The sequence below is a fragment of the Mastigoproctus giganteus genome, chromosome 1 (assembly GCF_048544385.1).
Source record: "Mastigoproctus giganteus isolate SK-2022 chromosome 1, ASM4854438v1, whole genome shotgun sequence".
NCBI lineage: Eukaryota > Metazoa > Arthropoda > Arachnida > Uropygi > Thelyphonidae > Mastigoproctus > Mastigoproctus giganteus.
The window spans coordinates 266,848,156-266,875,607 of record NC_143575.1 but is presented as its reverse complement, the minus strand read 5'-3'; the positions used below and the strand labels follow the sequence as shown (position 1 = coordinate 266,875,607).

At 37.3% G+C, this 27,452-nt stretch overlaps 1 protein-coding gene across 1 annotated transcript in view; it reads left to right on the top strand.

Moving 5' to 3' along the window:
- LOC150091950 (succinate--CoA ligase [ADP-forming] subunit beta, mitochondrial-like) overlaps positions 1 to 27,452 on the top strand; it is a 129,122-nt gene that overhangs the window by 38,688 nt on the left and 62,982 nt on the right. Inside the window, exons 3-5 of the mRNA XM_090386237.1 lie at positions 6,788 to 6,887; positions 12,613 to 12,775; positions 26,306 to 26,476. Of these exons, the coding sequence (XP_090242363.1) occupies positions 6,788 to 6,887; positions 12,613 to 12,775; positions 26,306 to 26,476 (434 nt within the window). The remainder of the gene's footprint in view (positions 1 to 6,787; positions 6,888 to 12,612; positions 12,776 to 26,305; positions 26,477 to 27,452) is intronic.

The window sequence follows — 27,452 nt, the reverse complement described above, 5'->3', positions numbered from 1 at the left end:
AAGTTGCATGTTTTTTTTCTCCCAGAAACTTAGTTTTTTTAATTCTACAAAACAAGCAAGGTGACCATAGGAACCATAATTTACCAGAGCCTCATAGTCTTAGCTGCCTAAGAAAATATGCTAAAGAACAATCAAACAACCTTTGATTCCATCACATGTACACACTTTTATTAACATGGTACACCTTTATAGAACAGGACCAGGGTATGTCTTCCAGGGGCAGAGGTTGATGATATCGTAGAGCAGATATCATCTTTTAAGGGCACAAAGGGTGATATTGTTTAGACGTTGGGACTAATGATGTTAAGAGTAGGAGACTAGCGGAATTAACAAGTACAAGTCAATGCTGAAAAAAAGCCGTGAGTTAGGGTTGAATTTGAAAGTGTCTGCAATTCTGCCCATACACGATAGGAAGGAGTATATCATGAGAGCCTTGTCTATCAATTCGACCCTGGAGAAATTTTGCATGGCTCATGGGGTAGAATTTTTCTCAGCCTGGTCTGTTCTTGTTAACAGGAGAGACTGCTTCTACAGGGATGGAATACACTTAAATAGAAAGGATGCAATAATATTTGCTGATGCTATCGAGGCAGAGTTAGGTGGGTCAGAAAACTGCTAGCCTTGGGGGGGGATACATGGACTAATAGATTAACAGTAGCCACTGGCAGAGGTGAAAGTGATTCTTGCACTGCTTCTATTGAAATGCAATTGAGCAGCAGCCTAGAAAGCAAGGCAATGGGAATTTCCAGGACTGCTGGGAGTCATAGTGGAACAAGTAAATACATGGGCTGTGTTAGGGTAACTAAGAGTAAAAACTAAGGGAGGAGGGGTTATGCTGTTAGTTAAAAAACACAAAACCTAAGGAAGTGCATCCATTTGATGTTGGTGGACAATGCAATGTTGAGTCTGTTTGGTGTGACATAAGCACTGGGAAAGGAAAAATGAGAGTAGGTGTGTATTATAGGCCTAATGAATCTGATGAGTATAATGAGTAATTGTGCAGAGAAATAGTGGGCCAGTAAATCACAGTGTCTTATAATGGGGGATTTTAATTTCCCAGAGATTAACTGGAATTTGTGAGTTGGTCACTCACACACTAGCAAGGCTTTTGTGGATTTATTGGCTGATTGTTTTCTACAGCAGCATGTTTGGGAGGCAACTAGAGAGAGTGATACTTTTGATCTGATTATCAGTAGTGATTCTTTATGCATTAAGAATCTGCAGATAAAGGAACCAGTGGTTACTGGGTGACAGTGATCACAGTATGCTGAAGTGGGATTTACTCAAAGAGGTAACTACCATCAAGGGGAAAGGTTTTTGCTTTTGTAAAGGTGACTACAGTGGTCTGAGACAGTATTTAAATTCTATATGGTGGGACCAACTGAAGATGTTATCAACAGCGTCACCTCCCTAACCAGGTGGGCAGGAGCAGCACTGTGTAGCACATGCTTCTTGATTAGACCGGGGTTCGAGCTCGTGACCCCCAAATACGAAGGATGTGGAAAGGTCAGAGAAGGACCACCACATATCCCTGGAGCAATATGGCCTTGGTTGCTAATGCTCCTAAAAAAAAAAAAAAAACCAACCAAATGTTACCAGCAGCAAATTCAAAATGGGAAGCATTCAAAGAATTAATCTTGGATGCTACTAGGTTTTTTATACCAACTAAGAAATATTGTTCAAGATTTAGGCCTAAATGGATGTCAGATGAACTAATTAGACATGTGACAGAGAATAAAAATGCATGGGATACATATAAAATAACAGGTGACACAGAAGCCTATGATAGATATAAGTCAGTCTGCAACCAAGTCACAAAGGAGGTTAGGCAGGCAAAGGCAGATTACGAGAAATCTTTGGCAAAGGATGCAAAGAAAAACAGCAAAGAGTTCTTTACTCATGTAAACTCTAGAAGGAAGGGGATGAATCAGATTTGTCCACTTGATATCGATGGTTCAACTGTTGATGATCCTACTCAGGTAGCTAACAAACTAAATGAATATTTTGCATCTACATTCACACATGAGGAGTTATTCAGGGAGGGGAATTCCAGAGGTGTATTAAACTCTGGCAGTAAGCTAGATAATCCTGTAATAACTGAGAGTAAAGTGGAGGAGAAATTGTTGAAGATAAACATAAGAAAGGCACCTGAGTGGATGGAATCTATCCAGTTATATTACAGGTGGCGGCAAAGGAAGTAAGCAAACCCTTAGCCATAATTATGACAGCTTCCCTGGACTCAGGAGGTACCCTTGGACTGGAGATGTGCAAATGTGACTCCAATCCACAAAGGAGCATCAAAGAGAGACCTAGGTAATTACAGACCTGTTAGGTTAACTTCTGTTCCAGAGAAATTAATGGAGGCACTGGTTAAAGAAGCATTGCAGGATCATCTAGACATGACTTCAGTTATATCTCGGACACACCATGGGTTTGTTAAGGGGAAGTCTTGTCTGACCAATTTCATTGGATACTATGATGTAGTCACAAAAGAATTGGATGCAGGGAATAACTTTGATATTATATATTTGGATCTTAGAAAGGCTTTTGATACTGTTGCACATGGAAGACTGCTGCACAAATTGGAGCAGTGTGGCATTGGAGGCAAATTGCTGCTATGAATAAAGGGATGGTCGAGTGGGAGAAGACAGAGTGGTAATCAGTGGACTGCTCTTCGTGGACTAATGTTATTAGTGGAGTCCCTCAGGGTTCAGTGTTGGGTCCTTGTTGTTTTCTGTATTTATAAATGATATTGATGATGGTATATCAGGCTTAATGTCCAAGTTTGCAGATGGTGCAAAGGTTGGCAGGGTTGTTAATGACATTAATGACAGTATGCTGCTGCAACAGGATCTAGAAAAGTTGAGCAGATGGGCTGAAAGGTGACAAATGAAGTTTAACATTAACAAATGTAAAGTATTTCATATGGGAAGCAGTAACCGCAGTGTAACGTATCAACTCTGTGGTACTACACTGACAGTGGTAGAGAATGAAAAGGACCTGGGGGTAATTGTGCAGGTAGATATGAAGTTTTCTGATCAGTGCAGACGGTCTGCAAGAGTAGCTCATGTCTTGTCAATGATATACAGGAATTTTTCTAGCCGGGATAAGGAGTGATTATTCCCCTTGTACAAGGCAGTGGTCAGGCCACACCTTGAGTACTATATACAGGTCAGGAGGCTTCATTTTAAGAAGGATGTAGAGCTGTTGGAATGAGTAGAAAAGTTAAAAAGTAGAAAACAGAGAAGGGCAATAAGTTTAGTGAATGGAACAAAGGGTTGCTCTTACGAAGAAAGGTTTACGTTTTGCAAATTGCAGTGTCTGGAGACTAGGCACCTGCGAGGTGATCTGATTGAGGAGTATAAAGCCTTGAATGGTTTGAGTATGCTCAATGCTGATGGGATTCTTCCTCTTGCTCAGAATAATCGCCTGAGAGGGCATAGATTCAAATTGAGGAAAGACGGTTGTAGGATAGATGTGTGAAAGTTTGCCTTTTGCCAGCAGGTGGTTGATTGATGGAACAAACTTCCATCTGTCATTGTAGAAGTTGATAGCTTAAATAGATTCAAGGCAGAACTTGACAAACATTTGGAGCAAGTGGATGGGTGAAATAAGGGTTTTTTTTTTTTTTTTTGGCTGATGCTATATAAGCTTGCTTTCTTGCATCATGTGTCTTTGCTAATGCTAATATCAGGAATATTTAAAAGATCATCTCCTTGATGAAGTCTTTTGAGGAATTAAATTTTTAGGTCATCAATCTGTCTTTGCTGATTTCACCACTTTAGTTTTTCTCTAACTGCTTCCTTGTTACTAAAGTTATTTGATGTGGTGAAGGTCAAGTAGAAATAATGGATTTGATAGTACAGTTGCATGTACAAAGAATTTCTTTGTTCTGTGATGGTAAAGAGTGAACTGATCTTTATGATGAAGGAAAAGTCACTTTTATTGGTTAGCATTTCTATAGGTAATGTTCTGAATTAATTTAGGTTATCTGCAAAAGAATTCATATCTGCAACAGAATTAACTATACCAAACTTCATTTCATGCACTTCCTATTTTTTTATTTTTTTTATTAATCAATTTATTTATTTTTATTGTGCCAGGCAATCCCTTCCAAATTTGGGCAATCCGTTGTATATTTGCAATACTATACATACAGTATTACAGATACAATTTATATATCTGTAATTTATTACAGATACAATATATATATAATACAGATACAATGAGGTACATCCAAGTAGGCAACAGTGTCCAAAGTCCATTTGCACACATCTGGCGCATTATAGCCTCAGTTGCTGATGCGCCAATAAACTCAAACAAAACAAACAAACCATCTGCACAAGAACCCTCCAAGAAATGTGTAATCCAAGTTGCGCACAGTATAAGGAACTGTGTGATCTTACTGAAATCATCCAGTGTACTTATAACCTGAGATGCAATGAGTCTGCCACAGCACTAGGAACTGCACATTACTACCGAGCCATCTGAAATGTTTATGTTCTGAGAAAAGCAATGGATAATTCACCTGAAGTCATGTAGCACAAGGAACTACATTTACTAAAATTGTAATGCGTAGAACAAGAAAGTGTAGTAAAAAATCACCAGCAAAACGCACTAATAATGACATGTAATTACCCTGCTAAATTGATCAGTACAACACAATGCGCTACAACAGACATTCCTTATCTGTGACTAACAGAGGTGAATTACCTGTACATGTTAGTCCATATGTTGCTGGTTAGTAGAGAAATTGGGCACCTTCGTAGCCAGGTGGGCAGAGCAGCAGTGCGTAGCACCTGCTTCTTGATTAGACCGGGGTTCAAGCCCGTGAGCCACAAAATACGGAGGATGCGGAAAGGTTAGGGAATTACCACCGCATATCCCCGGAGCAATATGGCCTTAGTTGCTAATGCTCCAAATAACAACAAAACAAAACAAAAAACAAAACAGTAGAGCAATTATCTCTGCATGAAGATTGTTGCAAAGCATAACAATAAGTGCAACACAAATAGCTGAAACTAATGGTTCTTCTTTACATTACACGAAGAAAACTATCTTTCTCTCTGAAACTATTTAGACATCATTGTCCACACAGGGTAGGCTCCCACCTATAATTAGAGTGGCACCGCACATCCTGTGCCTACCCTGTTGAAATATTGAAATCCATTCTAATAATCAGCTAACCTGGCTGTTCTCCAGTTAACCACAAGACCTCATTACAGGGTGCAATAATTAATTTCTCTGCTTCTCAGTTTGTAACAAGATTAACTGTTTTCGAATCTGCCTCTGTTCCTACCAGAAGTTGTTCACATCCAGGATTCAATGCACATAGATTCAGTAACCCTGCTATTAATTCCTCCCTAATATCAGAGTACTCATAACAGTCATATAATATATGTCCCCAAGTTTCATCTTTTCCACAGATGCAAGCAGAATGGTACACAATGTCTAACTCATGTAACTTTGCAAAAAATGATCCATGTCAAGAAGGTGGCATGTAAATTTGGACTTAAACCATCTGGACCAAGTAATATTTACATGCAGAAGGAATTTATTTGTAATGTGATCCTTATTCCTATCATTCCATCTCTCCTGCCATTGACCAACCAAGAGAGCCCAGATACAGTTCTTATCTTCTTTGTATGGTACTCTATACATTAAGTGAAAACACATTGACTTGAAAACTAAAATATAGGTCTAGAGGCTGCTATCTGGTCATGACCTAAATGCCTCAGTTCTGCAGGCTGCACTTAGCTTCAGTAACATTGCACACTCTATTGCAAACAGCTTCCTGATGTTCATCTTTTGCAACTCACAGTCTAACCATATATCTACACCATAACTAACAATTGGCAAGGAGATGCAGTGATAGAACAAATTCAGTGTTCTTCCTCTTATTCCCCAGTCCTTCCTTGTTATCCATGCAGTCATTCCAACAAATTTCCAATCTTATCTGCTCTGTAAGTAATATGGGAAAAGAAGCATAGTTGCCTATCAGTTAGGATCCCATAGTATTTTATTGTTTTCACTCAACAGCCCATATGCTAAATCTGATTTTTTGTGGAAAAAAAAACTGTGAATTAAGGATTTCACAGTTTCTTTTGTATCTTTTTTGCATTTTTTTAAAATGAACACTGTATTACATATTTCAAAAAAAAAAAAAAAAAAAAAAGCTACATTTCATGTACTTCCTATAAAGAGACTGCTAAATAGAACAAGCAATAGTTTATCCAGTTATGACAAAGTCTTAATACAATAGCATTAAGCTTTCATAATGTAAAGTCAAAGATTGCTTCAGTATTGCAGTATAATACCAAGGTAACATGTTTGATAGCCCCATTATGAAAGATTAATGCAGATGTATTAAGAATTTTTCTTAATCAGTCAAACTGCTACTTGTTCTGTGTACGTCTCTTTTTGGGAAGTACATGAAAATGGAGCTTTTTTTGAAATGTGATAATACAGTGTTCATTTAAAAAAGAAAAAAAAAAAGATACAAAAGAAATTGTGAAATCTCTAATTCACAGTTTCTTTTTTCTTTTTTTTTCCAACAATAAATCAGGTTTAGTGAAGAGCATTGTTTTGTTGAAGGGCATTGAGTAAGCTTATAGTCTTTCGCTGAATCAATCATTGGGACCAAACTTTTTGTGCCACACAAACACACATTTGGCTCATTCTCTTGTGATTGTTAAATCTTTATTATTATAAGTAGTTACCTTATGCCAATAAAAAACTGATTTGATTTATTTTAATTTATTATGCTTTTTTTCCCCACCCTTCCCAGGAGGAAGTGACTTTGTCATAAAAGCCCAAGTTCTTACTGGTGGTCGAGGAAAGGGTGAATTTGAGAGTGGTCTAAAGGGTGGGGTAAAAACTGTATTTTCGTAAGTATTTATTTTGATAGTGTCTTTTTTTTAAATAAGTATATATATATATTTTTTTAGAAAATGTCATAAAAAATTTATTGTACATTATATGTATGTTATTCTGAAAACCTTATTTTCCTTTCAAATATCACAACCTGTGTACAACTTACAATTTCATTTAATTTTAATTGTCAGCTGCTGGCTAGTATATTAGAAGGGAATAATTCAGTTACCAGATATCACATTTAGAGCCATCCCATAAATTCTCAGGTGTGATTGATATTTGTGATTGTGTGAAGGCCATGGAAAATGCTACACATGCTTTTCAAACTATTTTGTGACTACATCAAGTATGATCAGTGAAGAATAGGAACTTTAATCTCGGAAATCCATTGTTATCTGAGGGAAAACAAAAGAAAATAGGAAGTGTATACAGTTTTCCACAGTGTTGAAGTGCTATCCATACTTAGTCTGTCATTCAAAATGAACTACTACTCAGAATTTCTAAGAGGTACAAGCTAAAGGTTATAATGATTTATGCACCAACATCGAGCCATGATGATGAAGAGTTTGAAGAAATGTACACCGAAATTGAGATCTTCTAGATGAGCAGAAAATCCACTACACTATCATTATGGGGGGACTTCAATGCTAAGGTTGGAAAGAGACAAAACAGTGCAGAAAGGGTAACTATAGGAAATTTTGGAATTGGTGAAAGACTTGTGGAATTTGCAGAATCTTGAGGAATGTCAGTAATGAACACTTTTTTTCAAGAAAAGGATAAACAGAAAGTGGACATGGAAGAGCCCAAATGGATTAACAACTAATGAAATCGACTTCATCCTCACTAACAGAAGATATATTGTGAATGATGTTACCGTCCTGAATAAGGTAAATGTTGGAAGTGATCACAGAATGGTAAGATGTACACTTGATATAGATGTAGGAAAGGAAAAAAGGAAAAAACTGACTCGAGTAAATAATACAAAGGTCTTTGAGGTAACAGAGGAGGAGGAGAAGAAAAAGCAGTATGTACTGGAACTTAAGAACAAGTTCGAGCTTCTGCAGACTGCTCAGGACCAAGATATCGACGAGGAATATTACAACTTTCTGAAAGTGATAAGGCCTAAGAAACCTATAGAGAAAAAGAAATCCAAAGAAGAAAAAATTAGTCAAGAAACACTTGTTATGATGAACCGAAGACAACAAATGAAGAGGAAGAACTGTATTTTCATTTCATTACTTCATACAGCATGTCCCCCCCCCACTTTTTCATACTATTGAATACACCATGAATTGTCAAACTAATAGAGTTAAGCTTATCTGCGAAAAGATCTAAACCTCCCAAGGACTTCCTAATTCATTTCACAAATATACGTGGTCTCAATTCTAATCTCAATGATGTCCATTTCCACTTGCAGTCTGCCAAATCCTATGTACTTTTTCTGACAGAATCTCAGTTATCGGTTGATTTAAATACTGCTCATCTCAGTTGCCCAAATTATTTGCTGTATGATTTCTTTTGCCTCAAAGGTGGTACTTGTGTGTATGTCCATTCCGATATTCCCTGTCAGAGAATTGATAATTTGGAATCTCCCCTCTTTTATCTTCTCTGGCTTAAAATCTCTTTACCTCATTGTGTCAAATTCATCTGCTGTCTCTACCATTCTCCCAACTCCACTAATCACTTGGAGCTCTTTGACTTCCTCTCTTTGTAACTTGACTTTCTCCAGTCCAACTTTCCTAACAGTGAGATAATTTTCCTTGGTGATTTTAATGTTCACAACTTCAGCTCGCTTCCGTTTTCTAGTCACCCGGACCCAGCTGGTCAAGATGCTGAGGCTTTTTCAATTTCTAATGACCTTTCACAGATTGTACATTTACCTACAAGAATACTGGACAATCCTAACCATACAGTCAACACGCTTGATCTTTTTCTCACAAACAACCCTTCTGAGTACACGGTTGAAGTGAGTGGTCCTTTAGGTACCTCAGATCACAACTTGGTGATTGTCTCATCTCCAGTGGAGCCTTTATCTCATGGCTATTCCCAACTTCATATTGTTTGGCATTACAAGAATGCAAAATGGGATGACCTGCGAGATTTCTTTTCTTCTTTTCCTTGGTCGGACTACTGTTTCAAAATTTCTGATGTCAACCTTTGCTCTGATCGTGTCAGCGAAATTATTCTTGTAGGAATGGAATCCTTTATTCCACATTCCACATTAAAATCTGGTCCTTCATCTAAACTTTGGTTTTCCAATAAATGTGCTAAGGCTGTTCAAGAGAAGAATGTTACATATTGTAATTGGCTTGTTTCCAATTCTTCAGTTTCATTTTCTGCCTACACCAAAGCTCTCAACAATTGTAAAGCAGTTATTAATCAGTCCAAACTAGATTTTGAACAGGCTAAGAGTAGAAAACTTGCTTCTTGCCCTAATTGTACTCGAGCATTCTGGTCTCTTGCCAAAGCTATTGGCTGCAAATTTTGTCCATCTCTGCCCCCACCTCTGTCAAAACCAGGTGGTTCTGTTGTCACTTCAGCATAGGATAAAGCTGACCTGCTAGCATCCCATTCTTCTTCCAACTCATGTATTAATGATGTTGGTAAAACACCTTCCACCATTCCCAACATGCTCCATTCAATGCCTCCTTTGGTCTTCCATCAAAAGGATATCAGAAGGATTTTGACGAATCTCATTGCTAAGAAAGCTCCAGGTCCTGATGGTATTTCTCCACTTGTTCTCAAAACCTGTGCTCCTGAACTTACTCCTATTCTTTGCTGCCTTTTTTCACTTTCTTATTCCAAAGGTGTTTTTCCTTCTGCTTGGAAATTTGCTCATATCCAGCCAGTTTCTAAAAATGGTGACAAGTCCCTTCCATGCAATTATCATCCCATTGCAATTACTTCTACTCTTTCTAAAGTAATGGAGAAATCAATTAACCACCAACTCCTAAGCTATCTAGAAACTGGCGCCTCTGTAGCCAGGTGGGAAGGAACAACAGTGCATAGCACATGCTTCTTGATTAGACCGGGGTTCAAGCCCATCACCACCAAATACAGAGGATGCAGAAAGGTCAGGGAATGACCACCGCATATTCCCGGAGCAATATGGCCTTAGTTGCTAATGTTCCTAAAAAAAACCAAACATCTAGAAACCTTCCATCTGATCAATGATCGCCAGTATGGATTCCGCCAGTGTCGATCCACTGGTGATATTCTGGCTTATGTTACCCATCTATGGACAAATTCAATGGAAAAGTTTGGTGAAACACAAGCAGTTGCTTGACATCTCAAAAGCTTTCGATCATGTTTGGAATAAAGGTCTTCTAAACAAGCTTCCATCTTATGCTTTGCCAATTGTTTTTTGTAATTGGTTATCCAGTTTTCTCTCTGATCGCTCACTGAAGGTGATGGTAGATGGCTCTCTGTCTTCTAACTTCTCCACTAATGCTGGTGTCCCCCAAGGTTCAGTTTTTCCCCCCACTCTTTTCCTCTTGTATATTAATGACCTTCTTCCATTGACTGGAAATCCTGTCCATAGTTTTGCCGATGATGGCACATTGCATTCCACTTTCCATTTTGAAAAACCTTGCCCTGCTCAATCAGCTTCAACTTCTCGAATATCAGCTACTAATTCCTTAAATGCCGATCTCCAGGTAATTCAGTATTGGCTGTCACCATACATTTTTTTTTTTTTTTTTTATGAAAACCCCAAACACGAGAGGTATTAGAACCTATAGTACTTAGTACCTTGCTTGGGTTGGAGGTTGAGAAGACGAAAGAAGATGTTTGTTGACATTACGCTTGAACTTCTGTAGACTGTAATTTTCAGGAAATATGTACGAAGGAAGGTTGTTCCAGAAAATGGCAGTTAAATGAATAAACGAGGAAGATGAAAAGTTGGTTCTGTGAGTTTGAAGTTGGACAGTAAATGGATGTTGGCTAATGGCAGCACAGGTTCGGACTGTTTTGAAAGAGAGAGTGGGAATTATAGAAGCCAATTCGGAAGAACAGTGCCCATGGAAGTATCTGTAGAAAAGGCATGCAGCAGAAACAGTATGTCTATGAGACAGTGAGTGGAGAGACTCTGTTAGAGAAGAGTCATTAATTAACCTAATTGCCCTCTTCTGAATGGAATCTAGAAGATGAAGAAAGGTTTTGGGGGCAACGCCAAAGATGTGGTAACAATATTCCATGGTAGGGCAGATTTGCGATTTGTACAGAGTGAACACCTGTTTGGAAGAAAAGTAAAGGGACCATACCTTTTGGTGCATATGTATCCAATAAACAAGGGTTCCAGCAGTTCAGTGATGGTGTGACCATTTACCTATATGGCTCTCCACATTATATCAGTAGAGAGCCATCTTGCTGGTATGAACTTAATGCTCATCATGAGCAATAATCCCAGCAATTCTGCAAAATGGCTTTCAGACACGCCGCTTGATCTTTTTCTCACAAACAACCCTTCTAAGTACACGGCCGAAGTGAGTGGTCCTTTAGGTACCTCAGATCACAACTTGGTGATTGTCTCATCTCCAGTGGAGCCTTTATCTCATGGCTATTCCCAACCTCATATTGTTTGGCATTACAAGAATGCAAAATGGGATGACCATTTTGCATTCTTGTAATGCAAAATGATATCCCATAGAACATTTGTGGGATTTTTTTTTTTAGTAACACATGGCAGGTTTCCATCATTATTCAGTCTGTCAGTCAGGATATGTATAGGACAGTTTCCACAGTCTTGTGGATTCTGTGGCATGCCATATTAGTGTTGTCCTGGCTGCACAGAATGACTTTTGATCTACCTAATTTATTGACTTTTGATTTACCTGTGGAATTTTATGCCTTGCATTAATTAACCTGAAAAGAAGGTGCTTGAATATTATTTTGGTGTGGGCTGACAGAAAAATGGATTTGTATTTTTATATTTTATAAAACTTTACAAGTTCTCATTTTTCAAATTTAAGTTCTAAGGTTGGAGTAAGGTTGGGTTCAGTGTTTGGAGTACCAAGTATCAACCAGTTCTTCATAAAGTTCATTCTGATAAATAATTAGCATTAGCATTAGTAAAGGCATGCGATGCAAGAAAGCAAGCTTATGCAGCATCAGCCAAAAAAAAAAAACCACTCCCATTTCACCCCTCCGCACTGTGGTCGAAAGTGGCAGTCAGTTCAAACTCTTAACGTGCAGTAGTTTCATTGCTAAAATAGTTTGTCAGAGTTTTCTCATCTGGATACATGAACTTTTGATTGGTTTTTCAAGTGTTTTATAACTTTGTGATAATAGCCTTTACACTGAACACTGATAACTGTTATAGTTTGCATAATGACTAAATCACTACCAGTAATAATTAACTTTGATCTGAAACTTATGTCTTCCCTCCCATTTCAAAACTGCATACGTCTGTAGATTTGCTTTTATGAAGTGATGCTACCCAAATGCATAAATTTCTGTCTGTAACTAAGTGGGGGACTTTTTTGTGTGATTTTCATTACTAGAATATTTGCTCAGGATGAACAAGTTTTATAACTTTAATTTTCTGTTATATAAAAAATAACACATGTATTGTATAAAAAGTAAAATATCATGGAATGTCACTGTTCTGTTTATTTCAGACTTTCAACAGATGTATGGTATTTTATATTATTGAAGTTTTTTTGTTTTTTTTCTTTAATAACTGAATTAATCTGTATATATTCTTGCTACAGTTAAATTGCAAATATTTTATCATTGTAGTCCAGATGAAGCTAAAGATATCGCAGGTCGGATGATTGGCCAGAAATTAAAAACTAAACAAACAGGTGACAGAGGAATACTTTGTCAGAAAGTTATTGTGTCAGAAAGATTGTATTTAAGAAGAGAATTTTATTTTGCTATTGCAAATGAACGAGCCTTTAGTGTGAGTATAATTTTTCATTAGAAACATCAAACTTTCATGAAGATATATTTTTGAGAACATTACTTGGTGTTTATTATTTTCATTTAAATTAGTACATACAGTTGAACTCTCTCTAATGAAATATTTTCTATAGAAAATTTTATGGTGAACTTTGAATTTTGAATAAATTACATGTAATTTTATCTCTGTGTAATGAAATGATACTTCTATATAACAAAGTGTTTAGTTGTAGTCTTGTTCAATGTTTTCTTATTATTGCAGCTGCAATAATAAGAAAACAATAAATGTGTTATGTTATGTCTAGTACCATCCCATCCCATTGTTTACTAAGGCTGCAGCTACAATATTTTAAACCATGCATTTTGGACAAAGTGCTTTTTTAGCACAAGACATCAACAAAGCTCAGCATCAAAAACATTGCCTTTAAAAATATTGATGTAGTCCCAGCCTAATGAGAATTCAAAAGTTTTTTTAGTAATATGTACTGTTTTTGTCAGTGTTCCACAATGTTAACAGAGAAAATTTTCCTGTAGATTGTTTCCCATCACGTATGTGTTTATGGCATAAATGAGTCAACTGCTTACTCTATAAGATCAAACAAAGATGATCAAATATTTGTCAAGCAAATATCTGAGCTGGCATGAAGGTATTGTATTGGATTAAAGGTAACAATTAGATATATATTGGAATGGAGATGTTAATACTATAAAGAAAAATTCAAGAGCATATATGATTGGCTGAAGCAAGAGCAAGAGCAAGAAGCTAAGTCAAGAACTACAAAGAATTTCATAGGAAACAAAGATTGGCTTTGTCAAGTGCATCACCATTAATGATTTCATAAATTTAAAGGCAGGCAAGGCTTTCAGTGTAGATTGTGACTACTATTGCAAATCTAGAAGAACTGAAATTTTCACTGTAACTAATAAATATATCACAAGTTTTCAATGCTGATAGGATGTGCTTATACTAGAAGCACATGTGCCAACTTGTATATACATTTCTTAGATTTTGTTTGGTTATTTCTGGAGAATGATTCCTTCTTGTTAGAATGTAAGCAGAACGATTAAAAATATTCAAGTATTGTTTGTTTTGTTTTAGGCAGTTAATTGGTACACAATTCTGTAATCAAGAATTTCTTGATTTATGGGAGATTATAAATATATGGATAAATTTGAATGAATTAGATATGTTGTACCACCAATCTGTTCGTTTAGACTGTGACATTTGATGTAGGCTATTTTAGCAATATTAAGTATCAATCCCTAACAACATTCTTGTAGACCAAGTCAAATGCTTTGCTGAAATCCAAATAAACTATGTCGAAATCGTTCCCTAAATCCAGCTAATGAGTAACTGTGTCAAAATAGCCTATTAAGTTAGTTAAGCAAAGCCATGTTGTGTCCCCTTCAGAATGCCATATCTATCTGAATGTCCCTGGATTGCACTTTTAATCATTGCCTCTTAAAATTTTTTCTACAACTGAAGTCAGATTAATCGGTCTGTAGTTACCACCTTCACTCCTAGAATCACTTTTATGTATTGGTGATACATTGGCACTTCTCCAATCCAAAGAAATTTCCCCAAGTCCAAAATGTCCTCATAATTAACCTTAATGGTTCAATACACTCCCTCATACTCTCCCTCAAAATTCACCTCTCCTTCAGATTATAATAAAGTCCCAAGTGCCACAAGGTTAAAATCACCAATGGGGCATGTAAATTTGTATATAGTTATCCCACTGGGCATATACAGGCTGTTATGCTCTAGAAAGGTTGTACCAGTCCTTGTCCAGTGGATAACATTACTAATTTTATTTAAAAAAAAAAATGTATTAACCCAAACATCTATATAGGTATTCACCGTAATCCCTAACTATCGATTTCAAATTTAATACAGGTTGCATAATCACTAACAAACAAATTAACCCATCCCTTAAACATATATAATTATTATGACATACTAACCAACAAATCAGACCAGATGGTGCCCGACCTCCTATAAAGCAGCTCCCGGGCAGATTGCACATGCTTTTTTTCATACCAACCACGAGCTATAGTGATCGCAGCTAAATACTTATATACTTACTCTGATGCTTACCTGTTGGTTTTTGGGTTTCAATCCCAGTTTGCAGGCAATAATGATCCAAAAATTTAAAACTAAATTAATTAAAAATAAATTCTATTTTCCTTATTACATTAGGACATCCATAAATAAACTTACTAAGCAAAACTGTTAAGATTATAGAAACAGGTATGCATGAGACATTCATTTAGTAGTAGTAGTAGTAGTAGTAGTGGCATGTGATGCAAGAAAGCAAGCGCATGAGCTTATGCAGCATCAGCCAAAAAAAAAAAAAAAATTTCACACAATTATTCCCTCTAAATGTTTGTCCAATTCCTTCTTAAATTTAATTAACCTATCAACTTCCATGACAGATGGAAGTTTCTTCCAGCAATTAACCACCTGCTGGCTAAAGGCAAATTTCCACACATCTATTCTACATCTGTCTTTTCTTAATTTGAATTTATGTCACCTTAGGTTCGTTATCTGAACAAGTGGAAGAATCGCATTAGAATTCAGCGTGCTCAACCCATTCAAGGCCTTATACACCTCAATCAGATCACCGCGCAGGTGCCTAGTCTCCAGCCTGCAATTTGCAAAACTGAAGCCTCTCTTGGTAAGAGGATCCCTTCATTCCCCTGACCAATCTTGTTGCCCTTCTCTGTACACGCTCAAGCAAATCAACATCCTTCCTAAAATGAGGCCTCCGGACCTGTACGCAGTATTCAAGACATGGCCTGACCATTGCCTTATATAGAGGGACAATCCCTGCTGGCAAAATTTCTATATATCATTGACAAAATCCGATGACCTGCCCTGGCAGCCTGTATGCATTGCTCAGAAAACTTCATATCTGACTGCACAATTATTCCTAGGTCTTTTTCATTTTCTACCACCTTAAGTGTAGTACCACACAGTTGATACATTTCTCTGGGGTTACTTTTACCCATATGCAGTACTTTGCATTCGTCAAGGTTCAACTTCAGTTGCCACTTCATTTGTCAAGGTTCAACTTCAGTTGCCACTTCATTTGTCAAGGTTCAACTTTATTTGCCACTCCTCAGCCCATCTGCCCAAATTTTCTAGATCCCTGATATAACTTCATCAATATTATTATTATTATATATGGTGCAAGGAAGCCTGAAGTTTTTGCTGCAACAGCTAAAAAAAAAAAAAAAATTGAGTTACCACAGAGAGAGAGAGAGAGAGAGAGAGAGAGAGAGAGAGAGAGAGAGAGAGAGAGACAGAAATAGAAGGGAATCACCAGGAAAGAGAAAAATGATATCCAGCTCAGGACCCTGGGTGTGCCAAGCCCATACTCACCAGATGTGAGCCCCTAGGGGATATCATTGATAAATATACAAAACAACAGTGGACCCAACACCAAGCCCTGTGGGACTCCACTAATAACATTAGTCCACAAGGAGCAGCACCCATTGATTACCATCCTCTGTCTTCTCCCACTCAACCATTCTTTTATCCATTGTAGCAATTTACCCTTAATACCATTCTACTCCAATTTGTACAGGTAGTCTTCCATGCACAACAGTTTCCTGAAATCCAAGTAAATGATATCAAAATTATTTTTTGCATCTAGTTCCTTTGTAACCACATCATAATAACCAATATAATTTGTCAGACAAGACTTACCCCATAACAAACCCATGCTGTGTCTGAATTATTGCTGCAGTCTTGTCTAGATGATCCTGCAATGCATCTTTAACCAGTGACTATAATTTTACCCGGAACAGAAGTTAAACTAACTTGTCTGTAATTACTCGTGTCACCCTTCGATCCCGCTTTGTGAACTGGGGATACATTTGCACATCTCCAGTCCGGGGGACCTCCCCTGAATCCAAGGATGCTCTCATAATTATGGCTAAGGGTGTGCTTACTTCCTTTGCCGCCTCCTTTAATATAAATGGATAGATCCCATCCACCCCAGGTGCCTTTCTTATGTTTAACTTCAACAATTTCTCTTCCACTTTGTTTTCAGTTATTACAAAATCATTAAGCACCCTGCTACAATTTCATAACCTTCTGGCATTTTCAAACCTTAATAACTCGTGTGAATGTAGATGCAAAATACTCATTCAGTTTGTTTGTTATCTGAGCAGGATCATCAACAGTCAAACCATCAATATCAAGTGGACCAATCAGATTCATCCCCTTCCTTTTAGAGTTTATATAAGTAAAGAAATCCTTGCTGTTTTTCTTAACATCCCCTGCAAAAGATTTCTCGTAATATGCCTTCGCCTGCATACCCTCCTTTGTGACTTGATTACAGACTAGCTTTTATCTGCAATAGGCTTCTGTGTCACTTGAAAATTTATATGCATCCCATGCATTTTTCTTCTCTGGCACAAGTCTCATTATTTCAGTTGACAACCATTTAGGCCTAAACCTTGAACAATATTTCTTAATAGGTATGGAACTTTTAGCAGCTTCCAAGATTAATTCCTTGAATGCTTCCCACTTAGAATTTGCTGTTGGTAACATCATCAGTTGATCCTACTGTACAGAATTTAAAAACTGTCTGAGACCACTGTACTAACCTTTACGGAAGCAAAAACCTTTTCCTGTACCCCTAATAAGTAATTATATCTTTAAGTAAATCCCACATCAGTACACTGTGATCACTGCCACCTAGTGGTTCCTTTATTTGCAAATTCTTAATACATGGATGATCACTGCTGATAGCCAGATCAAGAGTATTACCCTCTCTGGTTGCCTCTCGAACATGCTGCTGCTGCAGAAAACAATCATCCAATAAATCCACAAAAGTCTTACTAGTGTGCGAGTGACCAACCACAAGTTCCAGTCAATATCTGGGAAGTTAAAATCCCCCATTATAAGACATTCTGATTTACTAGCCTACTCTATTTCTCTGTACAATTGTTCATTGTACTCATTCGAGTCATTAGGCCTATAACACACTCCTACTCTTATTTTTGCTTTCGCAGTGCTTATGTCACACAAACTGACTCAACAGTGCACTGTTTATCTATTTGTAAAATAATAAGAGGAGTTTACCTCAATATAGTACGTAGAACACTTCCGTATGATACTCTCCAGAAATTAAACCAAAAAATCGAAAACTTACATTAAAGTAAAAAAATAAATAATTAAAAATCAATTTAACACAATTAAAAATTAAAAAGAATCTAACGAAAATATTCAAAACGATTTTCCTTCCTGAAGCTGCAACGCTTTTTGACCGTATGTCGTGATCACAGGAATGAAAATTACCGAATAGGGTTGAACCTGAAACTTAAATAGTCTAAAACCCTTTAGACAGGTGATACAATTTGGGATTAAGAACTACGATACATTATTTAATAATCTTAAAGACTGTAGACTTGGCGACAATGACAATTTGTTCTCACTAGGTGTTACCTCATTATATACGAATGTAAACGTTGAATACACATTAGATATTATTTGGGATATGTTAAATAAAAACTCTATACCGATTAATTATACGAAGCTACCTATTAAGGAAATTTTTCACTTAATTAAACTGTTAGTTGAGGCCAACTATATCACCTTTCGAAACAAGGTGTACAAACAAACTGTTGGATTGCCAATGAGTTTGAGCCTGAGCGGTTTAATGGCAGAGATCTATCTCTCAACAATTGAGCATATACATTTGACACCTTTTCTACCCCATATCACATACTATGGGAGGTATTTAGATGATGTTCTAGTTATTACTGATAGTAGTACTATCCAGGACATTTTACATTCGTTAAATAATATTCATTCTAGACTCAAATTTACATTGGAAAGGGAGGATACAAAGTCATTAAACTTTCTAAATTTCACGCTTACTCGGGACTCGAATAAAATCGAATTTAGCATCTATCGAAAACCTACAAACACTGGTATGCTTCTACATTATAATAGCTATCACCCGTTCACCTACAAAAGATCGATTATCTTTAATCAGTTTCTAAATGCCTATAAATATTCAACGACAGAATCTGCTTTGGGCTCAGAAATACAAATATTAACTAGCAGGTTCTTTAACAGGGGTTATCCCCTTGCCACAATAAACCGAATTAGGGTACAGGCTAAGGATAGGATACAAAATACTACACCAACCAACAATAGTAATATCAAAAAATACTCTATTTCTGTTCCATATGTTGAAGAGTGGCACAAACAGCTTAATAGATTCTTTAAAGATACCAAATTTAAAATTATGGCCAGGCCAATACGGAAATTGCACACTATACTGAACAATCGCTCGGTTCTTTCCGTGTTCGCAACACAAATTAATGATCTGGTATACAACATTTCTTGCGGTGATTGCGACTCGTCTTACCAAGGTTCGACATGATTTTCTCTGAATATTTGTGTAAATCAATATGAAAGCCTCAGTTCATGCTTCTCGTTCAGCAGCGTCAGAATTAGCCTTTCATGCCATTAACGAAAAACACTTTTTTATTTAACGAGCCAAAATACTTAATGTTCAACGTAATTATACGCGACTATTAATTGCAGAAACCATAGAAATTAAATTACGCGAGAATTCTGTTAATGTTCGGCAGCCATATTTGATCTCCGATGCGTGGACCTTTACGCGCATGTGCGAAGACAAATAATCACTATTTAAGTTTCAGGTTCAACTCTATTCAGTAATTTTCATTCCTGTGATCACGACATACGGTTGAAAAGCATTGTCAGCTTCAGGAAGAAAAATCATTTTGAATATTTTCATTAGATTCTTTTTAATTTTTAATTGTTAAATTGATTTAATTATGTTAAATTGGTTTTTAATTATTTATTTTTTACTCTAATGTAAGTTTTCGATTTTTTTCGGTTTAATTTCTGGAGGGTATCATATGGAAGTGTTCTACGTACTATATTGAGGTAAATTCCTCTTATTATTTTATAAATATTAATATCAACGTAGAATGTATTGAGATTACATTGCTGATTCATACTATCTAACTGTTCATCTATATCAACTGGATGCACTTCTTTTGATTTTATGTTTTTCTTAATTAACAGCATAACTCCACCCTTCCTATCCTTTCTGTACATTGTACTCCCGAAATTCCAATTCTGCATTCCTAATATCTGTGTGACACCACATCTCTGATATCCCAACAATATCCGCCTTTGATGTTTTGACCAACACTTCAAATTCATCAAATTTATTTACTATACTTCTAGTATTGGTATACATGTACCTATTCTTATTCTTAGTTATGCTAACATATCCCATATACCCACCAGTTTCATGATGACTGCCATCAGTCCCTAAAACCCCAGCAACCCTTGCTCCAGGCCGCTGTTTCACGTTGACTGCCATCAGTCCCTGAAACCCCCCATATGCAGTACTTTGTCCCTGAAATCCCCATATACACCCCTTGCTCCAGGCCGCTGCTTATTCTAATAGAAGTAGTGCAAGAATCACCTTCACTTCTGCCTGCAGCTACTTTTAACCTTTTAGTTTGTGAATCCCCCCCAAGCTAGCAGTTTTTCCGACCCACCTAACACTGCCTCGATAGCATCAGCAAATATTCTTGCACAATTTCTATTTAAGTGTATCCCATCCCTATAGAAGAAACTTCATATCTGATATATGGCTATCTGTCTGCTCAAAATCCCTGAGGAAGTAGTAGGAAGATGGCCATGTGTAGGAATGTTACCTTCTTAATTCTTCCTAGCTATATTCCTAATATTTTTTCACTCAATTCCCTTTATTTCCTCTCTCCTCATACTTATTTGCTAACTTGATTCCATGTTAATTGTTAACATGGAACTATAGGTGAACCAACAACTGCTAGTACAACTATGGCTAGCTGTTAGTTAGGCCTTAATTACTGGTAATGCTTCCTGCCCAAAACAATAAAAATTTTCCCAACAATCCCAAAACAAAAATCATTCAGGACTTTGACCTAAGATATCAATGAGCGTATAATGTCTAATTGTTTAATTCTATAATAGAATTAATGCCGCATAACCACAGCATTGTCACAACTGAAAATTTAATAAAAATAGAACATAGGCTTAAAAGTAGTGTTCAAGAATATATATACACACTGCCCTACCATTAATATCCTAACACCTGCCTTGAGACAAAAAAAAAAAAACTTATTGTGTCATTTAATATTTTGGGATGAATCAGATTGGATGAATTGGTATGAATCAGATTGGACCACTTAACATAGCCGACCGGGCTAGCCGAGTGGGTAAAGTACCTGCCCGACAACCCAAAGGTCGCGGGTTCGATTCCTGCCTCGGGCTTGGATCAAAGTACTGCAAAAACCTTGGGAGGTGCAATATGGCCACAGAAGCCGATGCGCCAACAACTACCAAATCAAAAAAAAAAAAAAAAAAAAAAACCACTTAACATAGATGGATTGACTATTGAAGAACATGCTCAGGTAGCTGATAAACTGAATGAGTATTTTGCATCTACATTCACACATGAGGAGTTATTTAATGAGGGGAGTGCCAGAAGTTTGTCAAACTCTAACAGGGAGCTAAGTGGTTTTGTAATAACTGAGAGCAAAGTGGAGGAGAAATTGTTGAAGTTAAACATAAAAAAGGCACCTGGGGTGGACAGGATCGATCCAGTTATATTAAAGGGGGCAGCAAAGGAAGTAAGCACACACTTAGCCATAATTATGAGAGCTTCCTTGGACTCGGGAGGTCCCCATGGACTGGAAGTGTGCAAATGTATCACCAATTCACAAAGGGAATTCAAAAGGTGACACATAAAAGGATGGTTAAGTGGGAGAAGACAGAGGGTGGTAATCAATTGGTGCTGCTCTTCGTGGACTGATGTTATTAGTAGAATCCCACAGGGTTCGGTGTTGGGTCCACTGTTGTTTTGTATATTTATCAATGATATTGATGAAGGTATATCAGGCTTAATGTCGAAGTTTGCAGATGATACAAAGGTTGGCAGGGTTGTTAATGGCAGTGTTCTACTGCAACAGGATCTAGATAATTTGGGCAGATGGGCTAAGAAGTGGCAACTGAAGTTTAACCTTGACAAATGAAAAGTACTGCATATGGGTAGAAGTAACCCCCAGAGAAACGTACCAACTGTGTGGTACTACACTTAAGGTGGTAGAAAATGAAAAAGACCTGGGAGTAATTGTTCAGTCAGATATGAAGTTTTCTGAGCAATGCAGACAGGCTGCCAGGGCAGGTCATGGGGTTTTGTCAATGATATATAGGAATTTTGCTAGCAGGGAGAAGGAGGTGATTGTCCCTCTGTATAAGGCAATGGTCAGGCCACGCTTTGAATACTGCGTACAGGTCTGGAGGCCTCATTTTAGGAAGGATGTAGATTTACTTGAGCGCGTACAGAGAAGGGCAACAAGATTGGTGAGGGGAATGAAGGGATCCTCTTACCAAGAGAGGCTTAAGTTCTGCAAATTGCAGTGGCTGGAGACTAGGCACCTGGGCAGTGATCTGATTGAGGTGTATAAGGCCTTGAATGGGTTGAGCACGCTGAATTCTGATGGGATCCTTCCACTTTAAGATTACGAACCTAAGGGGGCATAAATTCAAATCAAGAAAAGACAGATGTAGAATAGATGTGTTGAAATTTGCCTTTGGCCAGAGGGTGGTTAATTGCTGGAACAAACTTCCATCTGTCATTGTGGAAGTTGATTGGTTGAATAAATTTAAGGAGGAACTGGACAGGCATTTGGAGGGAATGGTGTGATTTTTTTTTTTTTTTTTGGCTGATGCTGCATAAGCTCATACACTTGCTTTCTTGCATCACATGCCACTACTACTACTACAAGTAACGATAGACCTGTTAGAACTTGTGTTCCAGGGAAAATAATGGAATCACTGGTTAAAGAAGTATTGCAGGATCATCTAGACAAAACTGCCATATTCAGACACAGCGTAGGTTTGTTAAGGGGAAGTCTTGTCTGACCAATTTGATTGGATACAATGATGTGGTCACAAAGGAACTGAATGCCAAAAATAATTTTGGTATCATATACTTGGATTTCAGGAAAGCTTTTGATATTGTTGCACATGGAAGACTGCTGTACAAATTAGAGAGGTATGGCATTAAGGGTAAGTTGCTACAATGGATAAAGTGATGATGGAGTGGGAGACAACAGTGGTAATCAATGGACACGCTTTTCATGGACAAATGTTATTAGTGGAGTTCCCCAGCATTCGGTGTTGCGCCCATTGTTGTTTTGTATATTTATCAATGATATTGATGAAGGTATATCAGATTTAATGTCCAAGTTTGCAGATGACACAAAGATTAGCAGGGTTGTTAACAACAGTAAAGAGAGTATGCTACTCCAACTGGATCTAGATAAGTTGGACAAATTGGTTGAGAAGTGGCAACTTAAGTTTAACATTGACAAATGCAAGTACTGCATATGTGTAGCAATAACCGAAGAGAAATGTACCAACTGGGTGGTACTACACTCAGGGAAGTGGAAAGTGAAAAAGACCTGGGGGGTAATTGTACTGTCAAATATGAAGTTCGCTGCGCAGTGCAGAGGGGCTGCCAGGATAGGTCATAGAGTTTTGTCAATGATATATAGGAATTTTGCTAGCGGGGACAGGGAGGTGATTATTACACTATACAAGGCAATGGTCGGCCACACCTAGAGTACTGTGTACAGGTCTGAAGACCTCATTTTAGGAAGGATGTAGAGTTGCTAGAATGAGTACAAAGAAGTGCAACAAGATTGGTGAGTGGAACAAAGGGGTGCTCTTTGTTTTTAAGTTTTACAAATTACAAAATTAAGTTTTACAAATAGCAGCGCCTGGAGAGTAGGCACCTGCAAGGTGATCTGATTGAGGCTCAACCCATTCAAGGCCACTCAAGCCTTGAATGGGTTGAGCAAGCTGAATGTTGATGGGATTCTTCCCCTTGCTCAGATTAAGAACCTGAGAGGGCACAATTTCAAATTGAGGAAGACAGTTGTAGAATAGATGTGCGGAAATTTGCATTTAGCCAGCGGGTAGTTGATTGGTGGAACAGACTTTCATCTTTTGTTGTGGAAGTTGATAGCCTAAATAAATTTAAGGCTGACCTGGACAGGCATTTGGAACGAATGGAGGGGTGAAATTGTAGGGGTTTTTTTTTTGACTGATGCTGCAGCATAAGCTTGCTTTCTTGCATAGTATGAATCTACTAATGCTAATTCCCATTATTTCCTCTCTCTCTCCTCTTACTTTACATTTATATATTTGTTAACTTGATTCCATGTTAATTGTTAACATGGAACTAGGCGAATCAACATGGGTGCCTCCGTAGCCAGGTGGGAAGGAGCAGCAGTGCGTAGCACACGCTTCTTGATTAGACCGGGGTTCGAGCCCGTCACCACCAAATACGGAGGATGCGGGAAAAGTCAGGGAATGACCACTGCATATCTCGCAGCAATATGGCCTTAGTTGCTAATGCTCTTAAAAACCAAATAACAAATAAACAAACAGCGAATCAACAACTGCTAGTACAACTATGGCTAGCCATTAGTTAGGCCTTAATTACCGGTAATGCTTCCCACCCAAAACAATAAAAATTTTCACCACCATTTGCAAAACAAAAATCAATCGGGACTTTGACCTAATATATCAATGCACATATCACGTCTAATTGTTTAATTCTATAATAGCATTAATGCTGCATAACTGCAGCATTGTCATAACTGAAAATTTAATAATAATAGAATGTAGGCTTAAAAGTAGTGTTCAAGAATATATATATGTACACACACACACACACTGCTCTCCTTGTGCCATTAAACAACAAACCAACAACAACACGCTGCCCTACCATTAATATCCGAACACCTGCCTTGAGACAAAAGAACTTTTATTGTGTCATTTAATATTTTGTGCTAACATCTGGTGAGTATGGGCTTGGGTACTGAGCTGGATATCATCATTCTTCTCTTTCTTGTTGATTTCTTTCTACTTCTGACTCTGTTTTCTCTCTTTCGCTCTCAGGGTAATTCAGATTTTTTTTTGGCTAAGCCTGAGGCTTCTTTGCACCATATGGCTAATAATAATATTTAATAATAATAATATTTAAACCTTAATCGTTTGCTTTTATGACAGCCTTCAATCTTCGTGGCATACTCTCAACCACCTTTTTATAAATATCAGATGATATGTTCCTCCACTCGGCCTTTAACACAGCCACCAGTTCGGCTTGTTCTTTGGGCGATATCGACGTGCACGTACCTGATGATCCAATACATCCCAAAGATGCTCAATAAGATTCAGATTAGGCTCTGGGCTGGCCAATCCAACTTTTCCACACCCATGTCCCCAAACCACTCTGTTACGACCCGAGCAATTTGGAATGGAGTGTTGTCTTGCTGATACAGGTATGGGCCTTCCCCGATGTATTACCATAATGTCAGAAGTGCATAATTGTCCAGGCTGTCCTGGTATTGCACAGCATTCATGGTTTTGTCGATCACGACTAATGGGCCCAAGCCAAACCATGAAAAGCAGCCCCATATCATGACACTGCCTCCACTAAACTTCGTTGTTGGGAGGATGCAATCAGGAAGGAACTGTTCCCCTGGCATTCACCACACCCACGAACGGCCATCAGACTGGTAGAGTGTGAACCTCAACTTGTATATCCATAGGACTGTTTTCCACTGCTCTCCAGTCCAGGATTTTCACTCCTTAAACCATGTTAATCGGCATCTAGCATTTGTTGAGGTGATCAATGGCTTGTAAACAGCTGCACGACCATTGTAACCCACATCATGGTGTCCTTTGTATTGTACTAGTGCTGACATTAGTTTCAATACTCTCACAGAGGGTTTGTGTGACTTGAGACAATGGCAAATTATGATTTGGCACACAGTTCGCCGAATTCTCTTGTCCCGTTCTATTAGTTTTTGGGGTTTGCCAGGCCATTTTTTTGGCAGATTCCATACCATTCCTTTCCTATTTGCATATGACGTCACTAACCTTCTGTATGAGACATCGCAGAGTGACTGCAATGTCTCATACAGAATGCTTGCATATGTGGCATTCTGCTATCATTCCACGTTGGAAGTCTTAATTCTGTTGAATGTGTCATCTTGCATTCCCACTTTTGAAATTGTTTGTTTGTTTGAAGCCCAGTGCGCATAATTATAGCAGGTTCTGTGACGTGTTGCATGCATAGGGCCTGTTTCCCTCATCCATGGAGGAATGTCCAAATATTAAGTAGGGCAGTGAATATAAAAATGTTTATATAATCATGTCTGATTCTTAAGCTAAGAGAGCTATGGCTGATGTTTGCATTAAATAAAAAAAAAGTGGCTACTGAGTTTTTAATGGTAAAAATTAATAAAAATAATAACATTAAAAGTAAATAAGAAAAAGCAGGCACATACTTAGTATGAGCAAACCTTTTAATAGGTACCTGTCTCCCTATTTTTATGTATTATTTTATTATTTTTTAATTATAAATTGGAGTAAACTATTCAAAAGAATAAATGTTTAATGTTTCAGGGTCCTGTGATTATAGCTAGTTCACAAGGTGGTGTCAATATTGAAGAAATTGCAAAAGAAGATCCAAAAGCAATTATTAAAGTTCCTATTGATATTTATGCTGGTTTGCAATTTGAGCAAGCTTGTGAAGTGGTAAAAGAATTGGGCTTCCAAGAGAAAAATATTGAACAGGTATGCTTTTATTACTGTTTGCAATCTCCATGTATTTTTTCCCTTATTTTTAAACATTAGCAGCTATTTGAGTTTGTCTTTAATTTCAGTAATATTTTTCAATTTTAAGTTTTGAATATGTAAGATATTGTAACAAATTTTAATATTTCATATAAAATTGTCATATCTCATAGTTACTGCTTTCTTATCTGTATTGCACTGTTTAAAGCAGGTAGAGGAGCAAAGCTTTTAGAGTAGAATATACTTATCCAAGTAAGTATCTCAGATGTTAATTATTTGAGCTTAGTTGTGTTACTCACTTCTGTTTTTGCATAAGAACTGCATTCACACTTGAACTGTAAAATAATAAAATTATTGTGCCATTTTAATTTCCCATAATATTTTTACATGTGAACTTAATGCCCCAAAATCTAATTGAATGAAGACAAAGAAAAGTTTGTTTATCACAAGTAAATTTTTATTTTTAATTTTATTTAATTATTATTATCATACATAGTTAGAAAGCTCTAGAATAGGTAACAATTTTAAGGTAAAATAGAATATGCTCATATAAACTTTTGCATGTTATATAGCAGTGGTATGCAGCTTTTAGTTGATGTAAAAATCCTTGATCTTTCTTTGTCCAGAGGAAAGCATCCAGGTTTACCACTTGCCCAACTGGTACAAATCGATTTCATTCCCTATCAGTCAGTAATTCTGTTCTGATAGGGAATGAAAACACTGTTCTGTTGGATCGGCATCTATAATTCCAGTTCTTTCTTAAAACCAGTTTAAACACATGCATCAACTATTGATTGATGATTCAACTCAAAACTCACTGAACTAACTTTTTTTCTTCATTTATTCTCTGTTCTTATGTATTTCTTGTATCAAGACATCAAAGGCAGATATTGTTGGGATATCAGAGATGTGGTGTCACACAGATATTAGGAATGCAGAATTGGAATCTGGGGACTACAATGTGTACAGAAAAGAT